Source organism: Solea senegalensis, linkage group LG1, assembly GCF_019176455.1.
Source record: "Solea senegalensis isolate Sse05_10M linkage group LG1, IFAPA_SoseM_1, whole genome shotgun sequence".
Lineage (NCBI taxonomy): Eukaryota > Metazoa > Chordata > Actinopteri > Pleuronectiformes > Soleidae > Solea > Solea senegalensis.
This window is the reverse complement of record NC_058021.1, coordinates 6,287,286-6,310,530: the sequence shown is the minus strand read 5'-3', so window position 1 is coordinate 6,310,530 and position 23,245 is coordinate 6,287,286. Positions and strand designations below refer to the sequence as shown.

Here is a 23,245-nt window from a genome sequence, read left to right as displayed (position 1 = left end):
AAATGCTAAAATATAAGAAAATATTGTTTTGTTAATATTGTTTTTTTTATTTATTTATTTTATTTGTTTGGGTAAATTGAAATTGAGAAATGCTTTATTTTATTGGAGCATCATTTTTTAATTATTTAGTATGATTAAATGTTTCATCGTGGGCATAATGAAATTCATTAGCATGAGGGGAGGAAAAAAAAAACTGAGTGAATTAATCCAGTTAACTGAGTCCAGTTAATTTATTATTTGCTTGTGTAACCTCGAGGTTGATGTAGTGTGCAGCGGGCGAAACATATTTGACAACAGTGAGTAGCTATGTATTTGGAGAATAAAGTTCCCATGATATATGTGGCTTCAATCTATGGCTGCAGTGTGTAATATTAGATTGTTGGTGTTATTTTTCTGCCTGTTCAGTCTTTGTGAACAGAAACAGTGCAAGGCTCTGTCGGTCAGTACTATCAGACCTACATGAGGGAACGTTAGTGTGTATACAGCTGCAGCGCAAGGGTAAAGAAGCATTTATCCCATCCAACTGCTGAACAACTGAGCTGTAGAATTAGCTGTCTGTCTTTATTGTACTGAGAAACAGAAAGTCATGTAGCTGATGTAGCTGAACTAATTTGTCAATGGTCTGAACATTTGTTCGTATTTATATTTACGCACTATTTTAGTTTCAAGTTTGTCTTGAAACTTAAGGAAAAAATCCTTATACCCAAAATTCAGCACATAAAGGCACACACATGTACACTTTTCCTGTGCCCGTAATTTTCACACAGTCCCTTACCTGTAAAATGCAAACCGTACCAATGCAGTGATCGCATTTTAAATTTGATCCCAAACCTTTTTCTGTTTATAAGTTGGTTGGTGTGTCTCACCTGATGTTTAGATGTGGACGTATCGCTCTCCAGTTGAGAGAGAGTGAGAGGGAAAGAGAGTGAGTGAGTGAGTGAGTGAGTGAGTGAGTGAAGACAGCGGAGCTGATCACAACCCGGTCACAGTGTTGTTGACTTTAATTATTAGTCACTGTGTAGATGTTGGCATCGGCTTTGTGCTGTGCTCTATTAAAACACCCCACATTTCCTGGCCAGTCTGTGGGTCAGGTGCCACTGGCCCTCAGAGGCTCACAAGAGAGAACACACACAGGCACACACATTCTTAGTCACGCCTTGGATCCTCTGTGTAAATGACTGTGCCAAGTGGAGGTTTAACCAGGGCAGAGGGGGCACTGAGAGTCATTAGTTCTTTCTTTTTTTTAAAAGTTAACGTGGCCAAATCATGCATGCTCACATGCACGCATACTAAGAACTTGCACGGATAGACACCACTTAAGCAACTGCCCCTTTGCCCCCTGAGCAAGTAGGGCCCATTTGATGTGTAGGAAAGCCCAAAAACTGTATTTTAGCTTTAATTCCTGCAAGACAGGAATGTGGTTTTATACAATACTTTCATAGATATGTGCTGCGTTGGACTCTTGCCTGTGCAGAACAAGGGCCTTTCTGCATAGAGTTTGCATGTTCTCCCCGTGTGTGAGTGGATTTTCTCCGGGTTCTCCAGTCCCATGTGGAGGATAAAGCAGTATAAGATGAGTGAGTGAATGAGTGAGTGTTGGCTTGGCCTTTTAATCATCCGCTTAAATGTATGGTTGTTGAAATCAACAATATTTGCTGTTGTAACATGACGATTTTTCATGTGCGGGTTCCCTTTTTGTCACTTGAGCCCTGTCCCCTGAAATGTTTGTGCATGCCACTGAACGGATAGATGCAAACAATCACCTGTGAAGGAGTTGCTGTGAAATTGGTCAAGTGGCACTCAAGTACACAAAGGCAAACACCCCCACACAAACAATTATTCACCCCCTTCAAGCAAAATCTGATGAAATCTCAGCAGTTGCTAAACAGGTCACAAGCCATGCTTTCGTTTGAGCTCTCTGAACTCATGTGGGACTTGTCCCAAATTAAATTTTGCCTCTGTTTCGCTGCGATCAACCTGTTCCTACAGTCATCACTCAAGAGTTTTAGGACATGCTCCAAATCGATTGGCTGAGCGTCTCCCCTCTGCCCTCTTTGACACTATGAAACTGATATGAAAGAGCTGGCTCAGTTCCAGCCCTTAGGCAATACGTCCACCCTGCCTTGCTGTGGAACTGGACTGACCCATGAGGCCCCTGCTTGTCCCGTAGACCTCCAGTTCTTTTGAAGCTGCCACATTGCAGATGAATAGCCGCCTCTCCTCCACGGACTTCCAGAGGAGATTGGGGGAAATTCTCATACCTGCATGCTTGCTCTTGCAAGCTCTCCCTGATATGTTTGGGGAATTGAACCTCACTGCCAATTGCAGGGCCTGCACTGCCGCTGTATGCCTATTTCACATGATCTGGCTACCAATTTTCCACAGTTGATGATTTAGGAACTTTAAGTTTTACATCACCAGTGCAACTACACACAAACACACACACACACACACATGCAATTGTGAGAGAAAACATCCACATTCATTAAACTAATGCAAAGCTGTGGGGGAAAAAAAACACATTTTCTTGGTGGTTTCATGATTTATTGTGTGGCAGAAATGTGAAATTGTGCATATGGGGTATTAGTTATTTAAGTGATTTAGAGGTTGGCAGAGAGTATTTCTCCTCCTCGCTTCATGATTTATGGTTATTGCAAAAATGTGAAATTGAGTATATGAGTATAAGCATATTACCTTATGATAATATAAGTAATTGAACAGATTTAGGAGTCTGGGGAGGCTGGGTGTTGCATACACAAGAGGCGCCAAGGAGAATGGAAATGGCAGCTTATCAAGCTGAAATCATTCTTGTGCAGAGGTGACACATCAGTAAATTTAGCTTTTGTGGCCAGTGGCTTCATATTGTTTGGCTCTTGATATATGTGATAGTATATCGGGGATATGAAAAGTAGGAGTTATGAGATGTCGTATTATTCACATTAAACGGATGTGAAATATGGACGATACCCGGTTGTGTTAGGATATTGTGTGGATATTTTTGCACACTGCCAGGTAGCTTAAAGATATTCCAGAGCGTTGCCACCTCTGTAGCCATTAAGATAGATACCCTTATACCGATCTGGTTAAGTGCATTTGCTTATGACATTTTCCTATTAATCCTGGTAGAACAGATAAGGGTGAGAGGTCAGCTTTAAATGGATTTGGTTTCCTGAGGCTGGGCTCTCTTGCTCCAGAATGACTCTGCTTTCAATCAGCACTGTCACCACTCACTGTGGTAATGATGGCCGGGGCTTCATTAAGAAGCTCGTTAAGTCCCCTCGTTAAGCTGCAGGGCCGTTAAGACTTTGATTGTTAATGGCACTTCATTAAGGCGAGCGAGAAACCAGGTCCCGTGGTGGTCCTGACCAGCCATGTTTTTGCCACTTGGCCCCCCAGTTGGTTCCACCGAAGATTATGACACAGAGACCTAAAGTGGGTCGAGGTCAGAATGCAAAGAATTTTCAGTGAACTTGGGCGACCCTGCCTGCAACAATAGACCATTCACATTAGCAACAAGACCTGTAAACCTACACTGGTGCTCTGGGGATTAGGCCCCAGAAAATTGGTTCACACGAGTTCTAAATGAAATGAGACAGCAAGCACCACCAGCATCAAGACTCATGCCCATAAATATTAGAATGAAAGGCATATGAATGAAGCTCAGCTGCAAAGTACACTGCAATAAAAGCTCAGTCTGACAGAGAACACTTGAGACTCTCTGCATAAACAGCACGTTTGCTCTATGTACATTATTGTCTCAGTAAAGCTGTGAAGTATCTCCTTATGTTTGACTCATTTATTTGAATTTTATTTTATTCTTATTTTTGGAGCTGTTTTATTTTCAGTATGTCATTTTCTAGTTTGTATTGTTTATCATGTGCATCGTACTCTGTGTCGTACGCTGTGTGTCAAATCTAAATAGAAGATTCCAGTCTTCCAGCCGTTTCCAGTCTTGTAAAACGCACACTGCTCTCAGTTCCCGCCGTGGAACTTGGTGAGAATGCTTTCACATTTTCCAATTTGCATTGTCGTTTTAAGTGAGAGGCGTCTTTTGAAGGTGAAGTGTTGTTTAACTTTTGACTCTCTGCCAGATTGTTCACACACCTTTGGCTCTTAACTTTCAGACTCTCAGAACTTATGATTGCTTTCTTAGCGATAAACAACCTTGTCAACATCCCTGCTTATCATTTACCCCCCAGGACGCTGGTGTATCCATCCTATTCCCATGAAAAATGGCCTTCTTCAAAGTAAATGAACATTTCGATTCACAGTATCCATTCTCATTTCATTTAGCGAACGTGCTCAGCTGTTGCCATGCAACAACGCGTTCCTGGCCCCCATCCCCTCCCCAGCTCGCTTCTCTGAATCTAAAGTCACAGTGTCACAATTTCCTGCGTGTGGGGGCTAATTCCACATACTGTCTCCGTCACAGTTGCTATTCGGTCCACGTAATAAGACCGAGTCTTGTTGTGTGGGGTGCATCCCGCCGGCGTGTGTCTTTCTCGTCAGGGATCGCACATAGTGTGGAGCCTTTTTCCTGATATTACCTCTCCCTGCATGAGAGGACGCTGTTCGCTCTGATGCGCTGCCATCCCACCAGGCACCAATCCAATAAAGTACAACACAGTGCTGTGATCAATACACCATGTCCCACCACCGTGCACTCCTCCACTCTGCCTCATACACACTTATTAGTCAGGGAATAATTGATTGGCCTCCTGTTCATTATTCCTTTGATTTGGTGCTTTCATTAAATAGCTGCGGCGCAGCGTGTGCACAGACTAGTAAGCTCTCGCCGTCCACAGCTGCTCTGAATAGAGGCTTTAAGAGTGAGTGGGAGAGCATGTGTTCAGGATATCGTGGAGATTAAGCAGATAATAACTAGTCCTACTCCAGGAATAGAGAGATGAGACACAGTGCAATGGGATGAAAGTGTGTGAGAGCGTTAAGCCTCTTTCACACTAAATTTAGCAGGTATACCTGGGATTTTGGAAAACGGACGAAGGTGGACTCGCTGAGATTCCATTGCCAGCGGTTGTTCTGGTCTGTGGTGTTTATTCCAGCCCTGCGTCACCCATGTGTGAAATATGACGGTACAAATGCAATGAGACAGGAAGCAGAAAAAAAAAAGAGAAGAAGGCCAGAAGATCAATCTGTTCTACGTGAAATGGCACTTGAATTTGCATAGTCGCGATCAGAGCTGAAGACAATAACAGACAATAGTGGGAGACAGTAAAAACCCACATACATGGAGTCGCTTGACCTTGGAGTCAATGCCCATTAAACACATTCCCCACTGTTTAAAAACACATTTAAACCCTGAGATCAAACCGTTATTTGTTTGTTTTTGAGTGGGAATGGGGCGGGGGGGGTTGTTTGTGTGTATTTCTTTTGTTTGCCTCTTTTTAAATTAATCATGTCCAGGAGACATGCAGAGGATAATCTGCTTGTTTTGTCTTCATTGCCTGTTTCGGAAAAGCAAACCTAATTTTTAACTGGTGTCTACTCCTCTTTCTTTTCCTGTCTGTCCTTTTCTTTCACAACCCTCCACTTTCTTCTGCAACCCATTTACCTCCGTCTTGCTCCCACGTTTTTGTCCGTTTCCCTTTCTTTCTTCACTCTCCTGCCCATCCTCTGTCACCTAGCTCCACACGGACATGGACAGGAATGATGGACGCACAAAGTATGTCCTGCGAGGTGAGGGGGCGGGCTCGGTCTTTGTGATAGATGAGAAGACGGGGAACATCCACGTCACCAAGCCACTGGACCGTGAAGAGAAGGACGAGTACCGTCTCATCGCCACGGCCACAGACAGGCAGACCGACCGTGCCCTGGAGCCGTCGTCACAGTTTATAATTCGGGTGCAGGACATCAATGACAACCCGCCTGTCTTTGATGAAGGCCCCTACAGTGCCACGGTGCCTGAGATGGCAAATATAGGTAAGAGACCCTGATTTAAAATGGCTGAAGGAATGTAGATCACAGAGTCTGAAAGTACTGAGTGATAAACTAAACATGCTTTATATGAAATATTTAACAAATTCTACTCACAAATACCCACAAGGTCTGGGACACTTTCTAAAAATGCAATAAAAACAACAAAAAAAGTTAAATTAAGGTTTAAATGATTCAACAAACTTGTTGTTTTTATTGTATTTTGTGGAAACATCCCAATTTTGCTAGAAATAGGGTTTGTTTATATGTGTACATTGTATATATCGCTGAATTTTAGCCATAGAAGAGGTTGATGTCCCAAAACTTTGCACCCCGTAATAGAAGAATACCCTTTTCTAATTGTATGTATGTAGTTTTTGTATTTTTGTACATAATATAATGCTATACAACAAACACTATCACATTTAAAGGTTCAGTGTGTCAGAATTAGTGACAAATTCAGATCGTAACAGAGGAATACTCCACTTATCGCATCAGGGAACTACAGTGGCCTTTGCATATCAGTAAGTTTTTTTGTTTTTCATAATTCCATCATTTGAAGCTTCTGCTTTCTGTGGTGCTTTGTTTGTTCCGCCGGGTTCCAGAAACATGACAGCACAAGATGTTGGCTTCCACAAAGAAAGGTCCTTGTCTAAAGAACATAAAAAAAGGTTCATTCTAAGGCCACGAAAACCAAGCCATTTCATTCCAGTGCACTTACATACTTATGGGTAGTTTATTCCATTTGTGCCAGTAAACTCTCTTACATGTCATGACATGTCATGTCACTTTTCTTTTTCAGTTTTACCAACTGGATTGTTGGATTGTAACAGTTTGATTTAAGTGGTTGCTTGTTTGGCCTGAACGTTGGTCCGGATTTCTCATTTTTGTCCTGTATTTGCTGTTTTGAGTAATGAGTGTAGAAATGGTCTCGGATTGGGACTCCATCCCATTTTTGAACGAAACCTGATTAAGCAGATCATTGAAGTCCCATTCTGAAGACAAAGTGAGGCTGTAGCATTTTATTGGCTTATTGTTTAAAGTCCCAGCCAGTCACTGCTGTCAGGCTCTAAAATGATGGATGGTTCCTCTTGGACCACAGCAAGAGAGCAGAGTGTTTTTATATTTGACATGTCACTGGAGCAATTGTCTTAATGTGTGTTGTTCCTCACTTTTGAAATGCTAGTTTGTACAAAAACATCCCTTATGTGGAAAAAAAAAAAAAGCTACTCCACATTAAGCCAATTCCAGCTGTCATTTAGTGGGAGGCAGGGTAGCTACGCCTCGGACAGGTCGGCAATGCATATAAGTGATTGAAAGCTAAATAAAACCAATAATAGACTCAGTGTTAGAAATGTAAATCTTCCATTAAATTAGCTGCAGTGCAAACCCTTATTATGAAAAGTACTTGGAATAGGATATGAACTAATACAATGACCATGTTAATGTAGCCATAGATGTCAGTTGCGACTGTACAGCCATTACACAATGCCTCCCTGTCATTACAATAATGCCTGCTGAGATTACATTGCCATTTTGTACACAGCCTTATTACCCATTATCAAAATGAATCATATATAAATGGGTTTTGAATGGCGAGTAAACCAGGTTCAGCATAATACGTTAGGTCGAATACATGAAAAGCTTTCAAAAATACAAATAAGGAGCGAGGGACAATTAATGTCAAGCAAAGATTCTGAGTCTGAACCCATTAACACATCTGTGCAGATCCAACTATAGCTGAAATGCAGAATTTTGATGAAGTGTTTACCGACAACGTTGCTTGTTATTCATGCCATGTTTTACTGAGCTGTGGCCACAGCTAATGCAGCAATCTCCATGATTTCACTTTTTTCATGTTGGCATGAATTTTTCTCACAGAGTACTCTTCGGTTTTACAAAAAAACATACTCTTCTGCTCCAGGCTCCCGTTCAACAGCATGTGATTGAAAAGCCTGACTTTAACCCTTAGAACACAGAGCATTTTGGCTGCATTTAAACATACAGTATATATATACACAGGGTATAAGCATGTGCAATATAGAGTGTCTTACGTCCCACAATCTATTCAATCTGATGGAAATATTTTTTATATATAACTACATAAAGACACCTGAGCAAAAAGTACTCGGAATGTTTAAAATCGCATTGAATTTGTGAAATTTGAAACTACATCACAGTTCAAAGTTCACTTGTGCTCGTTTTTATGAACAAAAAGTATTTTATAAATTCAGTGGTGACACTGTCACTCTCTCTGTGATATTAATCTAGTCACATGCTTCCGAACATCAGTGAGGATTTAACAGCAGATGAATGAGAATGTGGTGACAGGTTGGAAGGTTGTCTCGACTCATAACTGCCAGTCATCGTCAACTCTGATCAAACGACACACGCTCACACGCGCTCACACGCGCTCACACACGCTCACACGCGCTCACACACGCTCACACGCGCTCACACGTGTCGTAAAGCGGCTTAACTGACTTTGAGACTGTTTAACTCCACGTGTTGTAATATACGGAACGTAATAGATAATGCCATTAGCAGGAAGAATTTAGTACGATCACATTTTCTTTTCATATAAGAAGAAAATATTAAACGCCTATTTGACGGTACAGTGACATACTGTTAGTGTATTATTATTACAAGTATACATGAAGACTGCTAACAATATAGCACCAAGTATATGCTTTCATCACTGAGAGCAAATACTGTAGTCTTGTCAGGTTCAGATTTTATGAGCCAAACCAATATTCCATTCAAAACAAACGTCTTTTACCTCTAGCAGTTGTCAAATTACAGCACTTGAATAGACAATAATAATGAAATAAAACAAACAGATTATGCCACTCTAGTTCTAATGAATAACAATTTAGTCACACGTGAACGTGTGGTCGTTTTTGGTTTTTTTTTCCTGTATGTTTCGCGACACGCTTTGCAAGTCAAAGCCTCTCAGCAAACATGCAGGTGCAAGAAGAATATTCCTGATTCCACAGAGTTTTGTATTCATCAGCATACGAGGACCGGGGTATTCCTGAGTGCTCTTTTCACACTGTCACACCTCCTGTGCAGTTGCAAGGCAAACGTCTGGCACAAGCATCTGTACATCTGCAACACTTTCTTCATATGTGGGCCACATGCTTTTCCTCCTTTTAACACTTTAAATGCTCCTCATTTTTTTTTTTTTGCTTTTAAAGGAGGGTTTTAATGCAGTTGCTTAATAATCCAGTGTGTAAGAATTAGTGACATGCAATGGTGAGAGTGTGGAGTGTAACACTTTTACCCTTAATCGAGGCTAATGCCTACAATACATATACAAGACTCATTCTAAGACTATGAAAAACAAACAGTTGATATTTTAAAGTGATTATACTCAATTTTTTGCCACACTGGAACTTTAAATTAGAGTAAGCAAAAATAAAAGAAAAAGATCTTAAAAGTACATTATAAGTTAAGATTGATATAAAGTGTACAAGTGCTGGAAGGTCTCCATTTTAAGTTGGCAGCTGGCAGGTCAGGTGGTCCTGTTCAATTTTATTTCTCTTCTCTGCATGAAATTGCATCTCTGTTCATGCCCACTCATACCAGGGGGAGAACATTTCATGGCTAGATAGCAGGTGTTCACTCTTGCTCACCTCACCAAAAACCCCAAAAAATCAAATGCAAATGAGCGCAATTTAAATGCAATGCAGGCAAAAGTCGACTATTAATTTAGATTAATGGCTGACTTTTATTAATATTGTCACCACCGTGCTTTGCAGGATGTATACAGCCCTTCCCTTTTCATGATGAAAGACCTGCAGCCATCATACAGCTGCAGGAATGATGAACTGTATACATACTGTATATCTTCAGGCGCTCATTTGCAAAATGTACAGCCCTTGCTATTTGTTAATTATAATGATAATATTATTATTATTATTATTATTACAGGGAGCTCCTAGTTTTTGTAATAATTTAAAATAGCATAAACAGACTTTTATCGCTGTTTTTGCAGCAGTGACATGATTGCGTGTATTTTCTTCAGATAGTACAAATGGAGTACTTTATATATTTAATTACTTAAAGACAAGGGTTGACCTGGTTTGACAGTTAACTGTTTGTACCACAAGAATGAAAAAAACCATCATCTGAAATATAGATTTCTGCCCATTCGTATTCCAGTCATGGACACTGTGATGCTACTTTGGGACCTTTTTTTTTTTTGCGATCTGGACTTTCCTCTCCGCTCATTAGGAAACTGTGTGCTGCTTTTAAACAGAATGAGAAGTATTGGACGTATTTGGCCATAAGTGAAACCTGCCCTGGCTCTACCTGCAAATAATCCATTCCACCTGCCAATAATGAATTCATACTGCTCCAGGATCTTTCCCAGGTTCCACCAAGGAGCCAAAATTAGCTCGCACATGGCTCACACGTCCATGTGCGAGTCCACAGTATGTGAGGCATTACACTGTGAAATACCTTCACTGTAGCAGCAACTGTGAATTCCTTTGAATTAATGTATTCAGCCAGCCACCATGACATCCATACCGGAAAAGTAAAGTGGTTTTCAGGGGCAAACACCTTAAAATCCATCAAATGTCATTTCTTATTTTATAAAGTTAAGGTAAGAACGACATTCTTGACAAATCATATTAGATTATTCAGACCAATTTATTTATTAGTTTTTTAATTAGAATATATGAAGCCTTTCTTATTTCACGTAACATGATGCAAATATCTCCAGTGTAGTTTGCATATGCACTGCATATTTTTTATAAATTGTTTGCTATCTGACGACGGAGGAGCAGCACATTTACAAGCTTTATAGATATACACACATTTGTATGGTGCACTTGCGATTTGATTGGATCAGATCCAATCCGCCTTAAACTTGATGAAAAATTTAAATCAAGGTCAAATACACGATGAAAGGGTGTCTGTCTGTCTGTCTGTCTGTCTGTCTGTCTGTCTATCTATCTATCTATCTATCTATCTATCTATCTATCTATCTATCTATCTATCTATCTATCTATCTATCTATCTATCTATCTATCTATCTCTCTATCTATCTATCTATCTATCTATCTATCTATCTATCTATCTATCTATCTATCTATCTATCTATCCACTAACCTGCCCTCGGTTTGTGTGGTCTTGACTACAGCGCCAATGTAGATGATATGGAAGTCATTTTAATTTAAATTTTCCCTTAGCAGAGGGGACACAGGGCAGGTCACAGTCACAGTAAGCTGATTATATTTCTGTGAGTGCAGAGAGATCACGTTCAGTGTGACCGTACTACTGCTCAGGATGGGAATGAAATCACAGGTACGGTCAGCGATGGGGAGATTTTTCTGCTTATATTGAAGTAAGTGAGATGTCAGCAATGACAATTACTATGTGCAGCTGTAACTCAGAGCATGACTGCCGAGTGCCTGCAGGAAACTGTTTTTTTTTTTGTGCACCGAAGTGCTCTAATCTCCATTTAAACCCCAGCTCTTCCTCTGGAAAATGAGCTCGACTTTGAGGAGCACTCTTGTCTCGGGAAAGCAGGGAGAATTGCTTTTAGAAAAACTTTTGAATTTGCCAGAAAAGAAGGGATTATATTTTCAAGTAATTTGCTCTTAGACTGGTTAGTTAAATAAATTAAACAAATGTGGCCCAAGGTCCTCATCATCTACTTCTTTCGATCAAACACCAACGTGCACTGAATTGTTAAATTAAGACTGGAATCATGGACCTGCCGGGGCATGGCCCAGCGAGACAGGGTGATGGAGATGAGTACTATTTAGTAATCCCATCGGCTGCCTGATGAGTGTCTGCTCCTCGTAGCAGCTCAGCTCAGGATTGAATTGTTCAGTCAATCATGGTTTCAATATTTACTTCGGGATACAAAATTGACCACGGCGCTTTGCAGCGTGCGTTACAGGGGAGACACTGCTGCTGTGAGGAGTCCATCAAAGACTTGTTACAGGAGGAATACAGATTAACAGTGTGTTGGCGGGGGTGAAGATGGTGTCTCATTTAATGGTGATGAGACACTGATGCGAGGTGCACTGCAGTCTTCCAGTTACATAATGAACACGGCACATATTGAGTTATGTCCACTCATATGTGCTTATGCTGTGTGTGTATATGTGTGTATATGTATATGTATGTATATATATATATATATATATACACATATGTGTGTGTGGGTATGTGTATATATACACATACCTATAGAGGCAGTATTTTAACCTTTAGAACACAGAGTATTTCAGCTGCTTTTTTCCATTACTATGTTTAAACATACAGTACAGCGGCTGTAAGAATGTGCAATATCGAGTGTCTTATATCCTTTTTTTTCTGCACAACCAAGGCAATCTAAAATGTAACACACCAACTCTGTAAACACACCTGAGCAAAACATACACAACAGGTTTTAGGACTGAATTTGGGAAATGTGGAAATACGTCACAGTTCAACGTTCACTTAAAAAAACAGTCTATTTTGTGACTTGTGCACAATTATTGCTACTTTATATCACTAGTGAAAATGTGATATAAAATGAATCATAACTTTGACTCAACACCACATAAGAAGAGGAAAACACATTTTATAAAGCCTGAACATGTGACCTATACACACACACACACACCCAGGATGTCCATATATCCATGTCCACAGATCTGTGCCATGTGAGCACTAAGGGTTAAAACGGCATACAACACACACACACAGTATACAGCAGGGCTGTTCCATTACAAACTCAGTTGGGCCACATTTTCAAACAAAGACATTTAGCTGGGCCAGCCAGTAAGCAGCAGGTGATGAATAATGACTAATTTAAAACGTACTGTAAATGAAAAATTGCATTTAAAGATAATAAAAGAACTTGTACTAAAATGATTTGGGTCATACCTGTCCTCCGTACACCTCAAAGTGTTTGTCATATTTGAATCGGGTGCAGGTCAAAAAGGTGCACAATATTAGCAACAGCATTTGTTTCTCTTTAAAATAATAATATGAACATTATGTCATATACAAGCCACAAACACTGCTATCAAACCTGTCAGACGACTGTAGGGATTGATATAGGAGTTTTTGAGGGACAGTGAAAAGTGTTTCACTTGGTGGAACCACAGACTGGGCCACTATGAAGTTGGTTATGGGCCGCATGTGGCCCACGGGCCGTCATTTGATTATGCCAGGTAGGGTATATAGTAGTATACAGATGTCTTATAGTAAGACCATGCGTTCCAGATGGATGTGTGGCAGCGTGGATATTTGTGGAGTGTGACTGGCTTGGCTATACAGCACGGCTGGTGGGCTGCATACCAATAGGTTTGCCTTTGCTTTGCGCTCAGCCGAACTGTTTGATTTCTAACACTGATTACTTTTTATTGCTGTCAGAAGAAACATTTCAGCCTATATCTACTTACAATTTGTCTCCTTGCGCATAGCTACGATATCTACTGTCGGGGGCGGGAAGGGGCGAGAAAAAGGCCTAAAACATGAATTGATCCAACAGCAGCCACTTTGCAGTCTGTGAGTGAAACTGTACAATGAGCGAGTCGTTTGAAATAAAACGAGAAAGTGCTGAAAAGGTTTTTTTTTTTCAGTTGGCATGAAAATGTGTGAAATGGAGAAAGAAATCAAAACTGAAATGGATTAAAAAATAGTGGCAGGTTGAACGCAAGCTGCCCGCCCCCCCTCTCTCTGTCCGATTTTAATTGCTCACCACATATTATATAAAGTATGTGCGAGCGAACAGTAATAGCTCACAATTGTTTTTTGCCACTAAAATTTAGTGAATGAAAAAATGTGTGTATTTATTAAACTTATTTATTATGCTTCACATGTGCCAGCAGTTGTCTATCACTGTACCACAGATGATTAGACATCAATTGAATTCATAAATCTTTGGCAAATGCCATTCGGGCTTCTCTTATTTTATCTTTTGCAACTGTGTGGGGCGTCATTATAGGACAGCAGCGCACAAAGGAAACATTACAATATCAATTTATAGTTAGTTCTCTTTTTTTGTCTTTAATCAAAACAGCAGGTTATTATTACACCCCACACAGTGAACATACCACAATTCTGCGTTAACGTTAATCAAATGCGCAGGTTGTAGTTGTTTGCTCTCAGATGTAAGTTTGTTAAACATTTGATCATGTTCACTGAAATTATGAATAATGATTGGATAAGTAAAGGTTAGAACGACCTACAACAAATGTTACGTAACATTCAAGTGTATTCAGCAAAAATGCTCTGTGAACAAAGGAGGGAATGAGTTGACAAGATGGGTCATTGATGTCCAACTGGTCCCCAAAGGTTAAAGCTATAGTGTGTAAGTTTTTACACCCGGCAACATTCCCGCGCTGCACACAGGAAGTGATTTGTTTCAAGATTGCACTACTAAAATGAGACGGCCGCAAACAGATCAGCACATGAGTGAAAACGCACACACGTGAACAGTTTTCGAAGTGAATTCTACTAATTCTACTGCTCAACATACACATTTTTTATTCCACCACGTAAAATGTTTCCCAGCAGCAGCAACAGGCATTGTGAAGTATTTATGTTGCCAGAGTAATGCACTGTGGAAGTGAACAGTACTCACAGAGTGCGCTTTATTTACACTGCTTGTATTGTAACTGTGGTTAGGAACATAACTCAAATAAATGTACTTCGTTACTTTTTTCTTCTTTACGGCTGACAGGTAAAGGTGCAACAATATGGCCCGAGAACCCATAAACTGGAATTATTCTCAAATTTTCCCCCTTGTGACACACACACACACACACACACACACACACACAGAGACACCACCTCATACACACTTAGTTTATTGCTCCCTCTCGAACTCTCTCTGGTACAATCTTTGCAGACTTTCCATCTGCCATCTGTCAGTAACCCCTCTGACTCCTTTGCCACCTGTAATGAATCTGCAACCAGAAGAACCCGTGACACATCCTCCCCTTTTCCCACACACACACACACACACGCACATATATACACACTCCACACTGCACCTAGTCTTCTCATAGTGATACTGTCATGGCTTTGATCAGAAATAAAGTAGCAGCTGCTTCCACAAATCCCCTTCCTCCTCCATCATTTCTTGCTGAAATTCCACTGGGAAGAGTCACTTCTCTTGTGCGTATGCATAAATCTGAACACATGAAAACCACTAGGTATGAAATGTGTTTACCGCGTTTTACAGTAGGTGTTTGTATATTTCAATTTTTCAAAACCTTTACCTGCCAATTTGACTCCCCCTGAGCCGTAGACAGAGAGATTTAATGGAGGTGGGGGAGGAAGGGAGGACCAATGAAGTGGCGGACGGTTCGATTGAGAGAAGGGGCAAAAGGGAATTGGAGACGGAGATGAAGAGAAATGAAGTGAGACAGGGGGAGTTGGGGAAGGTGAGCAGCAGCTCGGGAAGAGGGGCGGGGGCTTGCGTGAAAAAAGTATTTGTCACAGTGCTGTCAGAAAGAGATTGAAAGAGTAGGAGAGAAGTGAGGTTTCTTATGTCCTATAAAGTGCTGCTGTAGTTTGTCCAACATAGCTTGTTTTCACTTTGTCCTTATTCTTTCCCCCCCCCCCTTTTCAATTCTTCCACCCTCTCGTCTTCTTTATCTTCCTCCTTCCTGATCTATCTCCACTGCAGGTACGTCTATAATCCAGGTGACAGCAACAGATGCTGATGACCCAACCTATGGGAACAGTGCCAAGCTAGTGTACACACTGGTACAGGGACAACAGTACTTCTCTGTTGATCCTCAAACAGGTGAGTGTGTTGATTTATCCGGGAATGAGTGAGTGTGTGTGTGTGTTTGCCCACCTTAACACACATAAGGGCAAATGTAAAAGATGCACACATGTTAGAAAGCACACACACACACACACACACACTGAAAAGCTAATGGAGTCACGATGCTGAAGTGACTGCAGAATGTGTGTGGATGGACACGATCAAACACGTACACATTTGAGTGTTTAAGAGTGTGCATCTGAGAATATGAGCCGTATACTAAAACACCCCTGCTCCCCCCGTGTGTCCCCAAGTGTCCTGTCTCACTTAGTCACACATCTTTCCCACTTCCCTTTTCCCTCTTGTCAAACACCCTCCTGTAACGCACACATCCCCTGGTACATATAAACACACACACACCATATGTTTCCATGCACAGTTAAGCTATGGCTGTAGATTGACTGAATAAATTAAATTGGACAACTGTCCTCGTCTCAGTGTACAAACACTAGTGGCAAAATCCATTCATTGAATGAACTGTGTCTTCCTTTGCTTTAGCCAACTTACAGCTAGTTGTTATGTTGGCACATCGGGCGCCATTCCGTGTCTTTGTACCGTCCAGTAACTTAAAAATATCCAATTATTTCGGCTGACAGAGCGTAAAAATCAATCTCTTTGTCAAACGTATCCTGCATCTCACCATGTTTTTGTCAGTGTTTGCTTATGCCTCTGTGTACCAGCTTCTTCTATTATTTCCGGGTTCAAGCTGAGGGTGGGAACTTGAGTCTGACCTGGTCTGACTGAAGGTATACATGCAGTAGAAGTGGGGGCCCAACTCCGTATTAAAGTACTGTATCGAATGTGATGTATTTGAATGCATCATTACAGTTCCTGTTTGTGTTTAACGGTCAGGCGTCCAAATACTTTTGTCCATGTAGTGTATATCCTTTGCATTAAGTCCAGTTAGGATAGATCGGAATCAGCCATGATATTCTTATAGTATTATAATGTCATTTATATAATTTTACTGATATTAGTTTTGATCACAGCATAATAATAATGACTATACTACTACTACTATTAAAAGCTTCACAACTGGATCTGGATCCTGCAGCCCAGGTATCACGGGTACCTGCAGAGTGAGTATTGGAGCTGGTTACATAGTAGAGGAGCCTGGTAACTGAAGGCTCTACTACGAGTAGGCCTGTGTTTTGGGACCGAAGTGATCGACTGAGGTTCAACTCGCTCTTTAAGATATGATGGGGCCTGATCATTAAGTGCTTCATATGTAAAATGGAGGAGGATTATAAATTAAATTCTGAACTGTACAGGGAGCCAGTGTAGAGAAGCTAACACTGGAGTGATCTGGTCTCTCTGTCTAGCTCCTGTCAGAGCTCATGCTGCAGCATTTTCAATCAACTGCAGGGGTTTAACAGACTTATTGGAACAGAGCTGTGTAGTAGTCCAATCTGGATGTAATAAATGCATTACCTAGTTTGTCCGGCATCCTTTAAAGACAAAATGTTTCTATTTTTAATGTTTTACAGGTGATGTGGAAATAAGTTTTTAGTGTCATAACTCTGGAACACAAATCTTTTATTTGAACAAACACTAAAAGCAGTTTTGTTCCAAATTCATGCAAATGTACAGACAGACCGACACAGACACACAGTTTGCTCCGGTCTGAGACGGCAGAAATGCATTCGTGCTGCCACGGCCTGTGTGTGGTGAACAAAACAGAGCAGCAGCCTGATGTTATTATTTCTGGATGAAGCAAAAACAAAAAGACATTTTCAAAGTGAGATGTCAGCAAAGGTTTGCGAACTATTACACAGGATATATTACAGAGGGCTTAAAGGACCTGTCTGCGGTGTGTTCTCACTGTGCCTCTGTGTCACACCGCTCCCCGAGGGGGGAAAAGTTTGCTGTGAAGGGAAGGGAGCTTTATGAGATATATATATATATTTATTATTTTTATTTTTTTTGAGTACCTTTTTTAAGCATTTATACCTTGGAGAGAAATCTGAGCTACTCTCTTTAACTCTCTGATGCTTTAAAGGCCGTTTTGAGTGACAGTGCAAACAGACAGACTGAGCTTTTGATGTCGCTGCTAATGTGTTTTGTTGTTTTCGTTGACATCGCAATCAACATTTGAGCGCTAAAATCGCATATATGTTGCGGGAAATGTCACCTACACGCCGTATACAACCTAATAGAATCAAAGGAGCCGTTTTTCGCCCCCAATATTCCTCATAGATCCTATTGTATGCTGCTGTACCAGTCTATCGTATACCAGTCGGATGCATCACCTACATTGTGGGGGTGAGTCCCTTCCAGCTCAGAGGCTCCCTGGCATCACGTATTGTCATCTTTGTCGTCTTCCTTAGAGACATCAGAAAGTTTTCCACAGCAGAGGGCTGGCTCTCCATGTTCCATGTTTAGCTGTGCTGTCACGCCGCGTCGCGCCCACTCAACACTATTCGCTACTTTAATTGCCAATCATTACGGCACGAGACCCTCCCTCGCGGCTTGTTTTAACTGTAAATTGCACGTGGAAGATACAAGTGCTCCAAGAATACTGGCGTGGGGTCTTTAAATATCGTTTGCCCGTGTGAGTATTTCTGCGTGTGAGCATTCATTTTCCCAACATGAGACACAGTGTGGCCACCGGTTGTGTTTTTGCTCATTGAATGTCAGTGTTTCGTAATCGAATTCTTTGACATGTGAGGACGTTTGCGACAACCAAAGAGAGCGGTGCCCCTTTTTGAAATGCTAATTGGGAGAATAGAAGCCGAATTCCACCCAGTGTGTATCGGCTGTGACACTGTGCTATTAGAACGAGCTTTAGTATTCTGAACGTGTCCCCCTCTCTTTTCTCCCCTCCTCTCTACTTTGCCTCTATCTCCCTTTTTCAATCACCATGTTTCTTGCTGCCTCAATCATCAAAGGTCTGACTCGAAATGTACACTCGGAGGCGAGTACACTTGCTCGTATATTCAGTGTATTTGCTTACACATTCCCCTCAGTAACCCAGACGTATTCCCGCACATTTGTTAGCATTCAAAGCAGCCCGCGTTGACCGTGTCTCACCTTGAGCTGACAAGTCTATTTAGACTGTTGTTTTGGCTGACGCCAGGTAAGTGCAGCCAGCTGACGTGCAGCATCCGATCACATGAAGCAGAAGGAGGCCGTTTACACAGAGGACGTGATCGATGCCGAACGCGCGTGATCGATGCGATACGAAGTGCGAGACACACGGCGAGATTTTATGCTCTGTCAGCATGTCCAGCTGTCGCCGTGCAGTGATTTATTTTCCCCCGCGTACGCTTCCTCACATGTGGGGGGTTTGTGTGCATTTCTGTAAGTGGATAATGGCACATTACGTTATGCATGTTGTGGATGTCAAACATGCTAACATGAGTGCGTATACCTGGTAATTTTGAACATGAGTGAACCGACTATAAAAGGTTATGAATACCCATTCTAATTGCCAGTGGTTGGAAGAAATAAAAGACAGGAAGAAGAAAACAACAACAACAACAACAACAACAATACCATGGCACTCAGTGACGATGTTACACCTTTTAATGAGTCTTTTACTTTGGTCCCTCATTTAAATTCACAAGCATGTGAACAATTTAGAGTAGCTCATAAAATAAAGCAAGATGATATAAGACTACTGCGCACTGTCCTGTAAAAAGTAAGGTTCCCTAAAAACATTAATGGCTAACGGCCAGAAGATGAATGTGTGTCTTTGTGTTGCGGCGGAAATGATGCTGGAATTTGCATCCTTGCCAATAATGAAGCGGACAAAGAAGAATATGAATGTGTTCACCCTGTTCCTCTAATGCCGGTTGGAGCCCAAGTTGATAAAATCACACCTGCATTGCTGAGTTGTGGTTAAAAAACACACACACACACACACACACACAACATCATTTAAAACAAAATTGATTCATTGATTGACAGAATCAATTAAGTAAATAACTGAAAGTATACAGGAAATAAATGCACTGACTCATAGAAGTGGATTTATTGATGTATACTTAATTAATAATTATTGCTTCATAACTCAGGAATTATAGCAGACTGATACTGGAACAGGGGATGAGGGTAATACAGAATTTATTTTTTTAGAGGGGAATAAAAAAAAATGTATTTTGACCATTTGGCATTCCACAACAAAATCATTGCCATCTCTTGAATTATATTTTATTAAATTATTTGTTGAATTGGATGCTTCACAGTGTAAAACGCAGCGTGCCAATGTCAAACGAGTGGCCACATATCCCTAAACTTGATTCGTGATCTCAGAACTGCAATTTCATGTTATGTAAGCTGACAGCTGACATATGTTAATATATCTACAATAAGCCAATATAAGCTGTTGAATTGGTCCGGGTGATTTACTGGTTCTGTCACCATCACTAATATGACATTAGCAAGAGCAAATGTTTGGGTTGCCAGGTCTTGAAAATCCATATGGCCACAGCATACTTCATTGTGTGTGTATAACTCTTTAATTAATCAACAAGAGCCCTTTAATGGACCGTTTGACCAATCAACCCCCCGAAAACTGCTGTAGAACATCTGGATTAAATCAAGAAGGAATTAGCCATTGTTGGTGCAGAGTAAATTGGTTATTGGAAGCAAGAATCCCGTAGCTTTTTATTAATGACTTACCAAAATGTATAACTACTACTATAATAAAGAGTCATGGGTTTTACCAGTTCATAATGGATACTCATATTTGCAGTCATAAATGTTAATAAGTCATTAATAAAAGGTCACTTCATTTAATGAGTTGTTTGACTGTTGGAAACCATTTCACTTACTTTATAATTAGAGTCGAGATCTGCAGTTGTTGTCATTGCATTGCTAATAACTCATAGCTGGACTGAGAAATGTAAGTAACGCGTGCTAGACCAAATTATGCATTTAAGATCACGGGCAACATATTTTTGACATTATTCAGCACTAATTCCACCATAACCTTTCAGCAGAATGTCAATCAAGTGGGCTGAGAGAGAACTAAACTTTTTTGCACCACCTCTTAACTTTGTTTACAGCCTCTGGGAAATCTGGCAGACTTTGACCAGTCACAGGGAAAAACGAGGCTAAATGAGACGTAAGAGTGAAACATAACATCAGTGCCAGATGAAACTTGTTCATCTGTCCGTGCCCAGTAGGAGGAGCTCAGTATCAAGACCCCTGATCCCAAAACATTAGTATTTAATGGCCTGCAGAAGAAACAGAAATATCCCTTTTTTTTAATACTTGATGCAAATTCTGAGAAATGATTTCTGATTCATTATGAAAGGCATTGATAACAGCTTTTATACCGCTTGCCTTGTTGTAGAGTAGCACCCGTGAATGTCCGAAAAACAGGTGACCTATAATGTTACCAAAGAATTGGTTTTGTCACTCCTGTATCTACAGTATAGAAGATTCTCAGTGCTATTAAAAACATCGGTTGAATAAGATCTTAATATGCCGGGAGCTTTTGTTCCATAACGGAGCACAAGGCAGCAAGTATTTTTTTAGACGCCAGAAGGTTCAGTGCCTGGTCATTGATTCATGAATATTCTTTAAAAACCCTTTAGTCCTGCATAAATATATTATGGCCATTTGCTGCCACTTCACCACATTAATAACTGCACCTTTCAATGTCTCCCCATGCTACTCTCTGTGTGTTCTCCAGGTATTCTGCGCACAGCTGTGCCCGACATGGACAGGGAGACCCAGGACCAGTACCTGGTGCTGCTTCAGGCCAAAGACATGGGCGGCCACCTGGGTGGATTATCTGGGACTACCACCGTTACTGTCAAGCTCACGGATGTCAATGACAATCCACCACGCTTCACCCAGAGTGAGTTGCTCCACAACTGATGCTATCATTATATGTGTACAACGTCCCACGTATCGCCTTACATACAGCACCAGTGTGTTCTCAGTCTAAGAATACTCGCGGTCGCCTTATAGAAGCACAGGGTATCCTTCCGTGTAAGTGCTGTCCTGTGTCGTGACTGGAGCGTCTACACTGTGCTTTCTCGGGGATTAAAACGTTGAAAACCGGTTACAAAGTTCGTTGTGTCTGTGGTCAAAATCAAGTCAGATTTGAAACTCTGACTTAAGCCGACGCAGAGGGACATGACAGTGCAGCAGTATATGCCGCTCCTGGAATCAACTCACTCACCACGGAACCAAGTGCCACATTGAGGTTACTCTCATTATAACAATGAAGCTTCAAGTGAGCCGTCAGTCACCGTATGGATAACTTTTTAATGACTCTGTTGTGCTGGTACTAACTTTCCAGCACTCATTACATTGCAAACACGTTGAGGAAAACAAATAGTTTATATAACGGCATTAACATTGTGTTTGTTTTGCCCCAGAAGGCACAAGAGTTCTCAGACCTTTATGACCCATAGGTACTGGCAGGGTTTTTGCAGCAGTATTCCGGCAGAGGAGATTCCTCCGGGGCTGCAAAGTGCTTTATCAAACATTCATGTGTGGATTTCACTCTCCTGTGCAATGACAGATCACCTATTGCTTCCAACTGCAGATTATCGGAAGTAACTGAGGACTACCTCTAATTAGGCTGACCTAACTAGCTTCCTAAGTAGCTATTTGGTACCACTTAACTGAATGATGGTGTTTGTTATTATCAAGTGTGACGTTTGTGGGTGGGAGAGGACTTTGTCCTGTGTAGCTGTTTGAAATATACATTTTATAAAGTACACTGGGTCTTAATCCAGTGGTTTATGCTGTTATTGCATTTAAATAAAAGTTAGATTAAACTAGGGTAAGGTTCCATACCACTTTTTGTGTCTGATAAAATACCAATATCACAACTTTGGATTCCCACTGATACTGATGTCACTGCAATACAGCATTTTACCTCTTTTATGACATTTGTGATGATGCATGTGCCATTTAGGTATAACCAACCAACACAATGCTCCAAATGTGCGGCAGAAATTCATTCTTCACAACATGTTTTCCTGCAGCAAGTTTAGTGAAGCGCGCACGTCATATTTTAGAGTTTATGGAACACATCATATTCTATTATTCTCCTTTTCCAAAGTGACCCAATCATTTTGGCCAGTATGGAACAGTATTAATACTGAGTGTCATATCATTTAATGAAGAATATGTATCCATGTTACATTCTTAGACATTATTGTTCCAGTCATAACTGATGCGATAAATCGTCCTTTAGTTATGCATAAGGAGGTTCGTGTGCTGACTCCTCTACCTTGTCTATGTTGGATGGAACACGCTGATGTGTCTTAGAGCTCGACCTTTGTTTTACGTCGATGTGTGTGTGTGTGTGTGTGTGTGTCCTTTATTACATTCAGGAGGACACGGCAGTTATTCCCTCTGTGAATGATCAAGGGGACCAAGTGGCCTTGGTGGGCGGGGTTATTTGACATCCTTTGCTTAATGTCATCCTGTAATTTCTCATCTCAGATGCCCCTGTCTGTTCTGGGGTAATTTTTGACCTTCTTCCAATTAAAGTGCGCACACCTGAAGTTGGAATGTATAGCTTTTTCTAATATTGAGTCAGAGGAAAGGTAATAA

At 41.0% G+C, this 23,245-nt stretch overlaps 1 protein-coding gene across 3 annotated transcripts in view; it reads left to right on the top strand.

The window, feature by feature from the left end:
• LOC122773795 (cadherin-2) overlaps positions 1-23,245 on the top strand; it is an 88,996-nt gene that overhangs the window by 13,512 nt on the left and 52,239 nt on the right. For all 3 annotated transcript variants that reach the window (XM_044032727.1, XM_044032718.1, XM_044032736.1), the window contains exons 2-4: positions 5,646-5,940; positions 15,578-15,697; positions 21,363-21,530. In XM_044032727.1, the coding sequence (XP_043888662.1) occupies positions 5,646-5,940; positions 15,578-15,697; positions 21,363-21,530 (583 nt within the window). The remainder of the gene's footprint in view (positions 1-5,645; positions 5,941-15,577; positions 15,698-21,362; positions 21,531-23,245) is intronic.